Here is a 14,962-nt window from a genome sequence, read left to right as displayed (position 1 = left end):
GTTAAAAAAAGACAATCAGACAATGCAATCACAGATTGTTGATCATTAGCTGCATCAATGAAAATGATACACATTGTATTGCTGTATTTACAGTAGATTGTGTCATTTTTTTACAAGTTTTAATTGAATTATACATCCAACATTTTCTTCAGTGTTCCTTCTTATTTGAATAAAAACAATTATTTTTCACTTTATTCTGATGGACAACGTAATTAAAAAACTTATATTATTGAAAATACATAAAGGGCCCATGTCATGCATTTCTGGTTCTGACCCGTCCCCTTGTGTTATGAAGGTTGTTCTGCATGTAGACGGTCTGCAGAGTCAGAACCCTCAAAGTGCACCCTGTAGCGAGTAAAAGTCTAACACAGAGAAGACCTGTCTGTGCTGCCAGAACGCCTCGTTGGACATTTCTCTTTTTCCATTGTTTACTTCTTGGGTATAGTGACGTATTTGGGTATAGTGATGTAACAAATGGACCAATCTGCGGAGCCGCTACATTACGTCCGCGGTGCTGTTACGTTTGGACCAACTTCCTCACGCACACGCGAGGCGGGACGTTGCGAGCTGGCTCACTGGTGTGGGGTTGGCGAGACAGCGAGACACCGCGGAACTCAGCCTGAGGACACACACAAACTCCCAGCCTAGTGTGTGTGTGTGTGTATTCGGGCTGGTTTCGGGCTGGGTTTCGCTGTGTCTCGCTGTCTTGCAGACGGCCACTGGGCTCACGGGGGGGGGGGGGGGGGGGGCAGGAGCTCCAACCAGCCCTTTAGCACAGAGAGTGAATACACAGACTACACAGAGATGCTGTGAGAAACCAATGTGAGTTTGGAACAGTGCACAGTGTAAATGTATTCTAGTCGACCTCAACGATGGAACTATGATCAGTAGAACTGGCCGTGACGCGGGACCTTTCATTCTAATCAGCTCATGTTATCAGAGCAGATGATCTGATTAGAGTTTATTTTTGCATTCATTTGCATAGTGATGAGGAAAAAGTGATTAACATGATATGCTTTAGATTATGAGTGTATGCTAATACCTCACAGGTGACGTGTCGAGATACAGATTCACTGATTAAGGTGCTAGTTAGTTTATGTTGTGACCTTATTATAGTAACGGGTTATGTTTGTTATTGCATGGTGTGACATTTGGTAGCTTCAGAGCATGTTGTGCTCGCTTGAGGTCTCATTTATACAACGTTGCATAGGACTCGCTTTAAAAGATGGCGTACGTAGGAACAAAAGAAGTGCTTGAGCACACAAATATCCAGATTTATAAAACATTGCACGCATGTCCAACCTCTGTCTGCCTTTATAACTCACAATCAACTTTGTAGAATAATCTTGAGTCAATGTGTAGCTAGAGTTGTGTAGGTCTTATAGTTATAGCATCACGTTGTGGGGACTCGACTCCCTTGGTGCCAATGTGCAGCGGGTGGTACCTGATATTATTTGGTACCATCTTATCGGACATTCTAAGTGATAGGTCCAAGCTATTTGACCATTCAGTACAGACCATTGATTGGACAGAGGGGTTTGTCACTGATGCATCATGGGACATCCTGTACTATCCAGACCTTTTTAAACAGCAAACTACCATCTATTTAGATTGCACTATTTCTTATGAGCTCAGGCAAGACGGTTCTTTGTTTGTTTGCAGATGAAAGGATTCACAATTAACGCAGCTTTTGCGGGCTCCACGTAACGCCCATATTTTCCTATAAATAGTCAAAGAAACGGCAGTATGAATATTCATTCGGATTGTCACCAAAATAAATAAATCAGTGGTTCTAAAAAGTTACAAAATACACATAGCCTTGGCAGTTTTTCAGTGTGCTTGTTCCGGGGACAGTGGACACCCCCTTGATGGGAAACTGTTAGAAATGATCTGGGAGTGGAGTCATGACTGGGGGTGTCAACAGAGAACCGCACATTTTCTCGTCATGTTTAAAATCGCAAAGATTGCTTAGAAATTGCCGTATGCCATCTTTTGAGCTTTACATGTTCACTCGTTACATAGTCTGAATGTCATTCTCTCTCCTGTAATGGTGAAAAACATGAAAGATTTGACCTCTGTTTCCCCCCTCCCTCTATCCGCCCCGTCCATGCAGGAGGGCCAGCAGCTGATCCAGGAGAAGCCGGAGCTCAGCCAGGTGGTGCGGATGAAGCTGGAGGAGATCAGGGAGTGCTGGCAGGAGCTGGAGAGCACCACGCAGGCCAAAGCCCGGCAGCTCTTTGAGTCCAACAAGGCCGACCTGCTGGTGCAGAGCTACGAGAGCATGGACCAGAAGCTGGGCCAGCTGGAGGTCCAGCTAGCCTACGTGGACCAGGGACAGGACCTCACCACTGTCAACAAGCAGCTCAAGAAACTACACGTACGTAGGATTACGAAACATTAAAGTCTATTTCACTCCATTTGAAACCAGAGACTATCTGCTATACATCCTTTACCTCTCACCTCTAGTTTACTCTAAGAGGTCTATACGCCCATTATGCAATAGGTAAATAAGGAAACAACAACAAGTTTTAGATTTGTTTACTGGAAACATCATTTGTTGTATCCTTATTAGTCAGCTCCAGGCCACAGATCTTAACATTACAAAGACATTTTCTCCAAGAAAAACCTTAACATTTAAAACATGTTTTGTGATACTAAATAGAAGTACATGATTGCATTTATTTAAGGTTTGAACATTCTTTTTTGAAAGAGATGAACAATGTAAATGTTAACAATGCTCGGTTCTCCTCTGGATTGTTTTTTGGTTATAGGATATTTTGTACCACGAAGCCCATGAGACAATAACGGCTCGTCCACACTACAGCTTCAAAAAAAAGCTTGGAGCTGGGCGTGTCTGAAGCTTGGGGATTTTATGGGAGCAATATATATATAATATATATATATATATATATATATAAACTCCCCAAACAGGCGAAAACCTACCAGTTCCACCCACTGCCTCTGCCACCTCCCTCCATGCCTGGTTCCTCCGGTCTGTATCCCGGTAGGTGAAGAGGGGCTGGTCATACAAAACCGGGTGATTGCTACGGCGATAATTAGTTTCTCCTCCAACTTTTTTTAAATATAGAAATGAACGGCGGGATATCTCTCCCAGCTAGACGCGGTTTGATTGGCTACGGCTTCAGCTGTCAGATTTTCAGAAACGGGATTTGATTGGCTGGCATTGGCTACTCCGGTGTCTCCGGCGTCAGAAGTTGAACATTCAACTTCTGACGCCGGAGACGGACCGCTATGCTACCCACAATTCAGTTCGGCGAAAAGCGAGGCAACGTGACGTCACTCCATTCAAAGTGAATGGAGTGACGTCACCCCATTCAAAGTGAATGGGCAGACGCGTTGGAAACCGTTTTTGAAGCTGTCGAAGCTGTAGTGTGGACGGGCCGTAAGTGTTTCTATTTTCTTTATGAATTACTGAAGCTTTTTTTCGGCCCTTACCCTCGAGCACATGAGTTTAAAATGTTCCAAACATTCCAAAACATTAAACTCCAAACTATAACACTACATTGTAAATAAGACTCTGTATCTCTGCCTCTTTGCTCCACACGGAACCGTCTCACAATGACTCACTGTTCCTGCTCTTATCGGCACACAGTGATGGTCTCATCTCATTCATATTTTAACAAAACATCATGTTTGGAAACAGCAACATTTCTCACTGTTTGCTGCAATATTTTCCATTCAGCTTTTCATCTCATTTCAGCTCTGCCTCATTTAATTTCTGTTGATTCTTTTTTTTAACTCTATAAGTATCAGCCATTTATGCCAACCCATTGGGCAGTTTCAGTTTCATACCAACGTTATACATTTCAAATTCTACATTAGAGTGCATTTTTACACATGTAATCAGTGTATTTAGCAATTTAGTACGCTAACAAGAAATGTATCATAAATGTTGTTTAACCAACAGTTTACATTTTCAATAAAAAAGCCTCCTTTTTATTACAAAATAAAAAATCTTACATTATCAGTTTTGAATGAATGACTCACCTTTGAAAGGTTTACATTATCTTTTAAAACGTTATTTAATAAGTGAGGGACATGTTATTACATTCTTTTAGTTAGTGCATAATTGGGTTTTATGACCTTTTTCAATCGGGTTAAGTGCAAATACTGTAACATTATTAGGTATACATACACTTTACCTGACGATTAGGCATGATGACTATTTGTTATGTTTCGTTTCATGGTAGCACAAAGTTGTTTGTTTCCGTACGTGTGATTGTGGAATAAACAATATAGTTTAGAGGAATCGGATTGTTTGACGCGCCGCAGACCGCCGCGGGCAGGTGTGACCCGGGTTGACGCACAGACTCATCCTCTCAATCACTTCATCATTTCACGGGGACCTTTTTCACTCTCCTCTCCCACAGCATTCAGCTTACAGCTTCCTTTAACAAGCCGCCATTAGCCACTGCTTATAACCAGCAATCATCAAAACTCCACTACCAGCAATCCATCCTGGCAAGGGGGTACAGTAAACTTCACTACACTTCAATGTCTGTCAGTTATGCTTTCGCTGGCCCTGGGTTATTTTCATTCATCTTGCATTCATTCTTTCATCTTATTCATTATGACATTTCATTATTTCTGTTGATCCTTCCACCGTTTTTAGTTTCATGTTTTTAGTTTCAGTGTCATTTCAAGGCATAATATCTCTTCACTGGCAGGCAGAGAGTCAAAAGAATGATAGACCTATCATGGTTTGCATTCCTCACATCCACTCTTCCTATCTTTCTTCGGGATCCCATGACAACAAGTCTACCTCCATCCAGCCCTCCTAATCACACATCCTCTTCTCCTCAGTCCGTCTTTATAACATCCCTTCCTGTCCCCCCTCAGACGATGGAGAGCCAGATGGAGGAGTGGTATAAGGAGGTGGGGCAGCTCCAGGCGCAGGGTGGCCTCCATCCCACAGCAGACAAGATCAAGGAGACGGTTGCAGAGCGACAAGCATGGTGGAGGCGCGGATGGTGCGACTGATCGAGCCGCTGAAGGAGAGGCGGCGGATCCTGCTGGCCTCCAAAGAAGTTCACCAAGTGGGACGAGACCTGGACGATGAGATCGTGAGTCTGACAGCACAAACACAATCCCTTATTTCCATCATTTAGAGACATTTTACTGAGTTTTACACACAAAAGACATTTAAAAATGATAAAAGGAATGTTTACAAGAAATGTAAATTGTAAAATAAGGAAAAACAGACAATGTAAGTGCCGAGGCAGCAACTAGATTAGCTCATTTCAAATTACAAAAGTTATGTATCAATCTTTGCCGCTACAAAACAGGAAGAGGATGCTTTAGTGTTTTGTAATGGCTCCGCTCCGCTCAAGATGCAGCTTGAAAACTACATATCGTCACTGTGACACTGTGAATCCTTTCTCTGCAAAACAACATAGCACCGTCTTGCCCTGAGTTCATAAGAAATAGTGCAATCTAAATAGATGGTAGTTTGCTGTTTAAAAGGGTCTGGATAGTACAGGATGTCCCATGACGCATCGTGACAAACCCCTCTGTCCAATCAATGGTCCTGCACTGAATGGTCAATAGCTTTGGACCTATCACTTAGAATGTCCGAGAAGATGGTACCAAATAATACAGGTACCAGACCCGCTGCACATTGGCACCAAGGGAGTCGATTCCCCACATGAATTCAATAGTAATGGCAAACTGTTGGAGCACTATATAATACAAACTATTCAAATTGAATGCAAAAATAAATCACACATTTTGTCTTAATGTTTTTCATAAATGTTGATGATAGATATCTTCATATCTAATTATGATGTAGATATCTCTATAGTACATCATTATTAGATTCACCAACAACAAACATGAACTGCTGAGTGTGGTAATTGTTGTGGTTTCAGTTGTGGGTCCAGGAGCGCCTCCCATGGCCATTCTCAGGAGCACGCTCCTCTCTGCAGGCGGTGCAAGCAGCTCATGAAGAAGAACCAGGTGAGGGAATCAAGAGCTGGTGGTTTCTAAAGGTAGCCGTAACCTAATACATAACTGGAGCCTGACTCCTGTGACCACTCTAATGTCACTTATTGTGGTCCAAAGAAATCTGGATGGGCAAGATTAGATATAAAACATGATATGCAAAACCGTAGTCCTAACTTCCTACTCACCTACTTTAATGGACCTTACTTAATGTACTACTATATTTCACTCGTATTATTGTGGTTCTGTGTTTAAACCACTTAAAACTACCTCACCAGTCACCTCTTCTGTCCTGTTCTGAACCCCTCCAGACTCTTCAGAGGGAGCTGCAGGGCCACAGGAGCAGGATCGATGATGTCCTGGAGAGGGCGGGGATCATCGCCTCCATCCGCAGCCCCGAGGCGGACAGCGCCCGGGCGGGCCACGAGCAGCTGGCCGGGCTGTGGGCTCTGCTGTGGCACGAGACGGAGAGGAGGCAGCTGGTGCTGGACGCCATGTACCAGGCCCAACAGTACTACTTCGACACGGCCGAGGTGGAGGCCTGGCTGAGCGAGCAGGAGTTGCACATGATGAACGAGGAGAAGGGGAAGGTGTGTGCGCCATTGAATAAACGGCTGATTATCTGGTTCAAATCACAGCATGTCGTCTGTTATCAACAGGAAGGGTTTCATTATTTAGTCAAAATGTAAACATTTATAACAAAAACACATACTTTTAAAGAACTTAAAATAATCAAAACTCAATCAATTGTGTGTCTCAAGGATGGTACAGTGGTGGTATGAATTTGGCTTTCTGTCAAACACCTTGATAGCTCTCTTGAACAGCTGATCTATGGGTTTCAGGTTTGTGGCACAAGCAAACGACCAGTTTGTCAAACAGTATTCAATGTGGGATTCATACAGTGGAGGTATGACTTTGCAGCATTGACAGTTAAGAAAGGTCTAATTTGTTTAAAATGTTGCAAGTTCAATTTAACGGTATTGGATACTTTCTTAAAAGTCAAGTTCGAGTCCAGTATGACTCCAAAATACTTGGAGTGGGGGACTAGTTCTATTTCTGCTCCGTTTAAAAACACATTGGATCCTTCGATTTTGACTGGTTGTTTACTGAACATCATGCTTACTGTTTTTTGTACATTTAACTTTAAGCAAATGTTGTTCAGCCAGTGTTGAACCTTGTCCAAAGCATTAGAGAGACAAGATGAGATCATTTCAGTGTGTTTGCCGTGTATAAAGATGACCGCATTGTTGTGGCAATTTAGCACTCACAACAGGAAAGAATGAAACAGAGAGGATCAATTAAACACTTCCCTCCTTTTATTAATTTAAGTTTCCAGATCATCCAATAAATACTCTTACAAATAACCTTTTGAGATCCGCCCTGGAAAGTCCAAAATGACTTTAGCACATTCAGCTCAGGACATACATTAGGCAAGTCATTAATGTACAGTGAAAACAGTAATGGTCCAGGAATGGAACCTTGTGCTCGCTTTTAGTGCTGATGAGCTTATCTCCATGTTTGACCCTAATACTGGATTCCGTCGCTCCTTTTAGGCTTAGACACACCAAAGTTCTCTCAGAGCCGTGGCTCAATGACTGTACTCGTACGCTCTTAGAAGCACCTGCAGGCGTGCTGAGAGAAAATGGAAAATGGATAAACTCCAATTCTTCGTGCTTGCCTTTCCGACTACCAGACGGCAGTCAAAGCAGTCAAAACGGAGCACATTTCTCTGTTGATCTCCAAAAACAGCCATAAACCTCAGGTTCTTTTTAATGTCCTCAACTCGATCATTAATCCCTGTGATGTTTCTCCAATTGTGCCATCGACTACTCTCTGCGATACATTTCTTACACTTTTTATAGAAAAGTATCTGCGCTTAGGCTAGCCCACACTAGTGCTACCCCAGATCCTGCTCCCTTTCTTTGCCCTGCTGTCCTCGACCACTTTGAGCCTGTATCCCTCTCTTCTCTCTCGGATGTAGTCATGCAGCTGCGGCCGACAAACTGCACCTCAGACAGCATTCCCTCTCGCCTTCTCAGAGATGTTTTTAAATCAGTTGGAGCAAGTATTTTATTACTAATAAACACCTCTCTTAGCTCAGGATGTGTCCCAGCTGCCTTCAAACATGCCGTGGTGCAGCCACTGCTTAAAAATTTAAATCTCGACCCCTCCATTCTCGCAAATGTTGGCCCATCTCCCAGCTACCCTTTTTATCTAAAGCCCTGGAGCGAGTAGTCTACGTCCAGCTGCAGTCGTTCTTAACCACGCATGGCATCCATGACAAGTTTCAGTCTAGCTTCAAACCCATGCACAGCACTGAAACAGCCCTTTTAAGAGTTTTTAATGATCTGCTCCTAGCCGCCGACTCAGGTAGCCCAGCTGTCCTGGTGCTGGTAGACCTGACAGCTGCCTTCGACACTGTGGACCAGAGCATCCTGTTGTCACGGCTTGAACAGTCCGCAGGCATCACAGGCTCTGCCCTTGCATGGTTCAGGTCCTACCTAACAGACCCCAGCTTCTCAGTGCAGCTAGGTGCCTTCTCCTCTGCAAAAGCCCCTCTTACCTGTGGGGTTCCCCAAGGCTCGATTCTGGGCCCTAGGTTCAATCCTAGGTTCAATTCTTACAAAACACAATATCCCCTTCCATTGTTACGCTGATGATGTACAGATTTATCTGCCTCTCAATCAAAATGCCAACTCACTACAGCAGTTGATGGACTGCTTAGCAGAGATTAAATCCTGGCTGAGCCAAAACTTCCTCAACCTCAACGAGAGCAGACTGAGGTCATCTTTTTTGGACCCCAACCTCCAGCCTCTCCGGTTGAAATTCTGGGCTCCCTCAATAAAAACATCCTCCCCTCTGTCATGAACCTTGGAGTGACCTTCAATAGCGCTTTTAAATTTGATAAGCAGTTCAGCACCATAGTCAAGACCTCCTTTTTCTAAATATGACTATTGGGTAAGACCAAGTAGTTTTTTTTTTTTAAAGACCTAGAAAGGGTTATTAACGCCTTTGTTACCTCGAGACTGGACTATTGCATTGTATGTGGGTATGGACCAGGCATCAATTAAACGCCTGCAGCTAGTGCAAAACGGAGCTGCACGTCTTCTCACTCGCCATAAAAAGCGTGACCACATCACCCCAATTCTCGCCTCACTACACTGGCTTCCAATTCAGTTCCGAATTGATTTTAAACTTATTTTATTTGTTTTTAAAGCACTAAATGAGCTGGTTCCGGCTTATTTAGCAGAACTCATGACCAGCTGCTGCTGATAGTGCCCAAGACCAGGCTCAAAACCTGAGAGCACCGAGCCTTCGCAGCAGCTGGCCCCAGGCTCTGGAACACTCTGCCCAGGTCGGCCCAGACCCTAGGGGTTTTTAAATCTACACTTAAGACTCACTTCTTCTCTCTGGCCTTCTAGTCAGAGCGGAGTACGACTCCTGACATTTCCCTGTGTGTGATCTTTAGGGCCTGAGCACGAAGTGTGCGAAGACCTATTGTAATGCATAGAATTATTATTATAATTCTTCATATTCTGATGTTTCGACCTGTTTTTGAGGGCGTTACGACACTATTCATGTAGCGACATTTGGCAACGCCGGCAGGACGGGTGAAAAATGTCACATTCTGGAGTCGATGGGTTAAACATTTCCAACATGCTCGGTAGCGCCACCTGTGAAAATTCAGTTTTCGAAAAATGTACATAGTCGGAGCGTAAGTCTGATGGACCTGACATTTTGCACACTTATCCGGGTGGAGCTGCTCTACATATTACCCTCTCGTATCCCTAAGCTCCGCCTACTTTTTAATATAATAATAAATATAAATAATAAACAGAGATAATATTTGACTGCAATTTCTTCCATTAGTCTGGGACATTTAAATCTTCTTGGAAATATTGACTGGCAGTCTGGCACAATCCAACGGAAACGCTGATACAAACACTGAGTTGGCCAAAAAACAAATTACAATGGGATGGGGGAAGGACTTTACTGTGGGGCAGGTGTACATAGAGAGGGTGGTTGATTCCCTGTCCTCCATCAGGGGGTGCTGCAGCAACCTCAGCACCCCTACTTCCCACGGCCATGTGTGTGTGCCTGTGTGCATCTGTGTGTGTAAGGGGGTTCAGAACAAGCTGAGGTTGAAAAGGGGGCAGAAATATGAATAAGAGAGGACAGAGAGAGAGGAGGGGGAGGGGAGTGTCAGGAAATGTATGAGGCAATGTTTAATCTCCACACAACACACACACACACACACACACACACACACACACACACACACACCCACACACACACACCACACCACACACCACACACACACACACACACACACACGTGTCCTAACCGTCTGGTCCTAACCCTCTCCACAGTGTCTGCACATCATCACCCAAACATCATCAGATGCAGTGAATATGTGTGGATGTGATGAAACGGAAACTCTGGATGTACGCCTCCGTATTATATTTAGATGATACATTTCAGCAGGACTGAAGTTAATGATTATTTCATGATTGATTGTTTGGTCTGCCAAATCCCAGCAAAGCTTACCAGCGCCCGAAATGTCTCCAGATATCTTGTTTGTACGTTCAAGAGTTTTCGATAATCAGTTTATTAAATATATCCGTTAGAAGCCAGACAATCTAAATGTGATACAAGGAGCTGAAAGATGGTTCATTGTTAAAAAAAGACAATCAGACAATGCAATCACAGATTGTTGATCATTAGCTGCATCAATGAAAATGATACACATTGTATTGTATTTACAGTAGATTGTGTCATTTTTTTACAAGTTTTAATTGAATTATACATCCAACATTTTCTTCAGTGTTCCTTCTTATTTGAATAAAAACAATTATTTTTCACTTTATTCTGATGGACAACGTAATTAAAAAACTTATATTATTGAAAATACATAAAGGGCCCATGTCATGCATTTCTGGTTCTGACCCGTCCCCTTGTGTTATGAAGGTTGTTCTGCATGTAGACGGTCTGCAGAGTCAGAACCCTCAAAGTGCACCCTGTAGCGAGTAAAAGTCTAACACAGAGAAGACCTGTCTGTGCTGCCAGAACGCCTCGTTGGACATTTCTCTTTTTCCATTGTTTACTTCTTGGGTATAGTGACGTATTTGGGTATAGTGATGTAACAAATGGACCAATCTGCGGAGCCGCTACATTACGTCCGCGGTGCTGTTACGTTTGGACCAACTTCCTCACGCACACGCGAGGCGGGACGTTGCGAGCTGGCTCACTGGTGTGGGGTTGGCGAGACAGCGAGACACCGCGGAACTCAGCCTGAGGACACACACAAACTCCCAGCCTAGTGTGTGTGTGTGTGTGTATTCGGGCTGGTTTCGGGCTGGGTTTCGCTGTGTCTCGCTGTCTTGCAGACGGCCACTGGGCTCACGGGGGGGGGGGGGGGGGGCAGGAGCTCCAACCAGCCCTTTAGCACAGAGAGTGAATACACAGACTACACAGAGATGCTGTGAGAAACCAATGTGAGTTTGGAACAGTGCACAGTGTAAATGTATTCTAGTCGACCTCAACGATGGAACTATGATCAGTAGAACTGGCCGTGACGCGGGACCTTTCATTCTAATCAGCTCATGTTATCAGAGCAGATGATCTGATTAGAGTTTATTTTTGCATTCATTTGCATAGTGATGAGGAAAAAGTGATTAACATGATATGCTTTAGATTATGAGTGTATGCTAATACCTCACAGGTGACGTGTCGAGATACAGATTCACTGATTAAGGTGCTAGTTAGTTTATGTTGTGACCTATTATAGTAACGGGTTATGTTTGTTATTGCATGGTGTGACATTTGGTAGCTTCAGAGCATGTTGTGCTCGCTTGAGGTCTCATTTATACAACGTTGCATAGGACTCGCTTTAAAAGATGGCGTACGTAGGAACAAAAGAAGTGCTTGAGCACACAAATATCCAGATTTATAAAACATTGCACGCATGTCCAACCTCTGTCTGCCTTATAACTCACATCAACTTTGTAGAATAATCTTGAGTCAATGTGTAGCTAGAGTTGTGTAGGTCTTATAGTTATAGCATCACGTTGTGGGACTCGACTCCCTTGGTGCCAATGTGCAGCGGGTGGTACCTGATATTATTTGGTACCATCTTATCGGACATTCTAAGTGATAGGTCCAAGCTATTTGACCATTCAGTACAGACCATTGATTGGACAGAGGGGTTTGTCACTGATGCATCATGGGACATCCTGTACTATCCAGACCTTTTTAAACAGCAAACTACCATCTATTTAGATTGCACTATTTCTTATGAGCTCAGGCAAGACGGTTCTTGTTTGTTTGCAGATGAAAGGATTCACAATTAACGCAGCTTTTGCGGGCTCCACGTAACGCCCATATTTTCCTATAAATAGTCAAAGAAACGGCAGTATGAATATTCATTCGGATTGTCACCAAAATAAATAAATCAGTGGTTCAAAAAGTTACAAAATACACATAGCCTTGGCAGTTTTTCAGTGTGCTTGTTCCGGGGACAGTGGACACCCCCTTGATGGGAAACTGTTAGAAATGATCTGGGAGTGGAGTCATGACTGGGGGTGTCAACAGAGAACCGCACATTTTCTCGTCATGTTTAAAATCGCAAAGATTGCTTAGAAATTGCCGTATGCCATCTTTTGAGCTTTACATGTTCACTCGTTACATAGTCTGAATGTCATTCTCTCCTGTAATGGTGAAAAACATGAAAGATTTGACCTCTGTTTCCCCCCTCCCTCTATCCGCCCCGTCCATGCAGGAGGGCCAGCAGCTGATCCAGGAGAAGCCGGAGCTCAGCCAGGTGGTGCGGATGAAGCTGGAGGAGATCAGGGAGTGCTGGCAGGAGCTGGAGAGCACCACGCAGGCCAAAGCCCGGCAGCTCTTTGAGTCCAACAAGGCCGACCTGCTGGTGCAGAGCTACGAGAGCATGGACCAGAAGCTGGGCCAGCTGGAGGTCCAGCTAGCCTACGTGGACCAGGGACAGGACCTCACCACTGTCAACAAGCAGCTCAAGAAACTACACGTACGTAGGATTACGAAACATTAAGTCTATTTCACTCCATTTGAAACCAGAGACTATCTGCTATACATCCTTACCTCTCACCTCTAGTTTACTCTAAGAGGTCTATACGCCCATTATGCAATAGGTAAATAAGGAAACAACAACAAGTTTTAGATTTGTTTACTGGAAACATCATTTGTTGTATCCTTATTAGTCAGCTCCAGGCCACAGATCTTAACATTACAAAGACATTTTCTCCAAGAAAAACCTTAACATTTAAAACATGTTTTGTGATACTAAATAGAAGTACATGATTGATTAATTTAAGGTTTGAACATTCTTTTTTGAAAGAGATGAACAATGTAAATGTTAACAATGCTCGGTTCTCCTCTGGATTGTTTTTTGGTTATAGGATATTTTGTACCACGAAGCCCATGAGACAATAACGGCTCGTCCACACTACAGCTTCAAAAAAAGCTTGGAGCTGGGCGTGTCTGAAGCTTGGGGATTTTATGGGAGCAATATATATATAATATATATATATATATATATATAAACTCCCCAAACAGGCGAAAACCTACCAGTTCCACCCACTGCCTCTGCCACCTCCCTCCATGCCTGGTTCCTCCGGTCTGTATCCCGGTAGGTGAAGAGGGGCTGGTCATACAAAACCGGGTGATTGCTACGGCGATAATTAGTTTCTCCTCCAACTTTTTTTTAAATATAGAAATGAACGGCGGGATATCTCTCCCAGCTTAGACGCGGTTTGATTGGCTACGGCTTCAGCTGTCAGATTTTCAGAAACGGGATTTGATTGGCTGGCATTGGCTACTCCGGTGTCTCCGGCGTCAGAAGTTGAACATTCAACTTCTGACGCCGGAGACGGACCGCTATGCTACCCACAATTCAGTTCGGCGAAAAGCGAGGCAACGTGACGTCACTCCATTCAAAGTGAATGGAGTGACGTCACCCCATTCAAAGTGAATGGGCAGACGCGTTGGAAACCGTTTTGTGAAGCTGTCGAAGGCTGTAGTGTGGACGGGCCGTAAGTGTTTCTATTTTCTTTATGAAATTACTGAAGCTTTTTTTCGGCCCTTAACCCCTCGAGCACATGAGTTTAAAATGTTCCAAACATTCCAAAACATTAAACTCCAAACTATAACACTACAATTGTAAATAAGACTCTGTTATCTCTGCCATCTTTGCTCCACACGGAAACCGTCTCACAATGACTCACTGTTCCTGCTCTTATCGGCACACAGTGATGGTCTCATCTCATTCATATTTTAACAAACATCATGTTTGGAAACAGCAACATTTCTCACTGTTTGCCGCAATATTTTCCATTCAGCTTTTCATCTCATTTCAGCTCTGCCTCATTTAATTTCTGTTGATTCTTTTTGTTTAACTCTATAAGTATCAGCCATTTATGCCAACCCATTGGGCAGTTCAGTTTCATACCAACGTTATACATTTCAAATTCTACATTAGAGTGCATTTTTACACATGTAATCAGTGTATTTAGCAATTTAGTATGCTAACAAGAAATGTATCATAATGTTGTTTAACCAACAGTTTACATTTTCAATAAAAAAGCCTCCTTTTTATTACAAAATAAAAAATCTTACATTATCAGTTTTGAATGAATGACTCACCTTTGAAAGGTTTTACATTATCTTTTAAACGTTATTTAATAAGTGAGGACATGTTATTACATTCTTTTAGTTAGTGCATAATTGGGTTTTATGACCTTTTCAATCGGGTTAAGTGCAAATACTGTAACATTATTAGGTACTACATACACTTTACCTGACGATTAGGCATGATGACTATTTGTTATGTTTCGTTTCATGGTAGCACAAAGTTGTTTGTTTCCGTACGTGTGATTGTGGAATAAACAATATAGTTTAGAGGAATCGGATTGTTTGACGCCGCAGACCGCCGCGGGCAGGTGTGACCCGGGTTGACGCACAGACTCAT

General features: G+C 43.2%; 1 protein-coding gene across 1 annotated transcript in view; it reads left to right on the top strand.

Moving 5' to 3' along the window:
* The window catches only part of LOC117457411 (spectrin beta chain, non-erythrocytic 4), a 150,109-nt gene that overhangs the window by 110,258 nt on the left and 24,889 nt on the right, over positions 1-14,962 (top strand). The window contains 1 exon segment of the mRNA XM_034097494.2: positions 2,114-2,377. Coding sequence (XP_033953385.1) covers positions 2,114-2,377 — 264 coding nt within the window.

This window comes from Pseudochaenichthys georgianus, chromosome 13, assembly GCF_902827115.2.
Source record: "Pseudochaenichthys georgianus chromosome 13, fPseGeo1.2, whole genome shotgun sequence".
In the NCBI taxonomy this organism is placed as follows: domain Eukaryota; kingdom Metazoa; phylum Chordata; class Actinopteri; order Perciformes; family Channichthyidae; genus Pseudochaenichthys; species Pseudochaenichthys georgianus.
The sequence above is the reverse complement of the archived record's forward strand: the minus strand, read 5'-3'. Positions and strand labels throughout refer to the sequence as shown.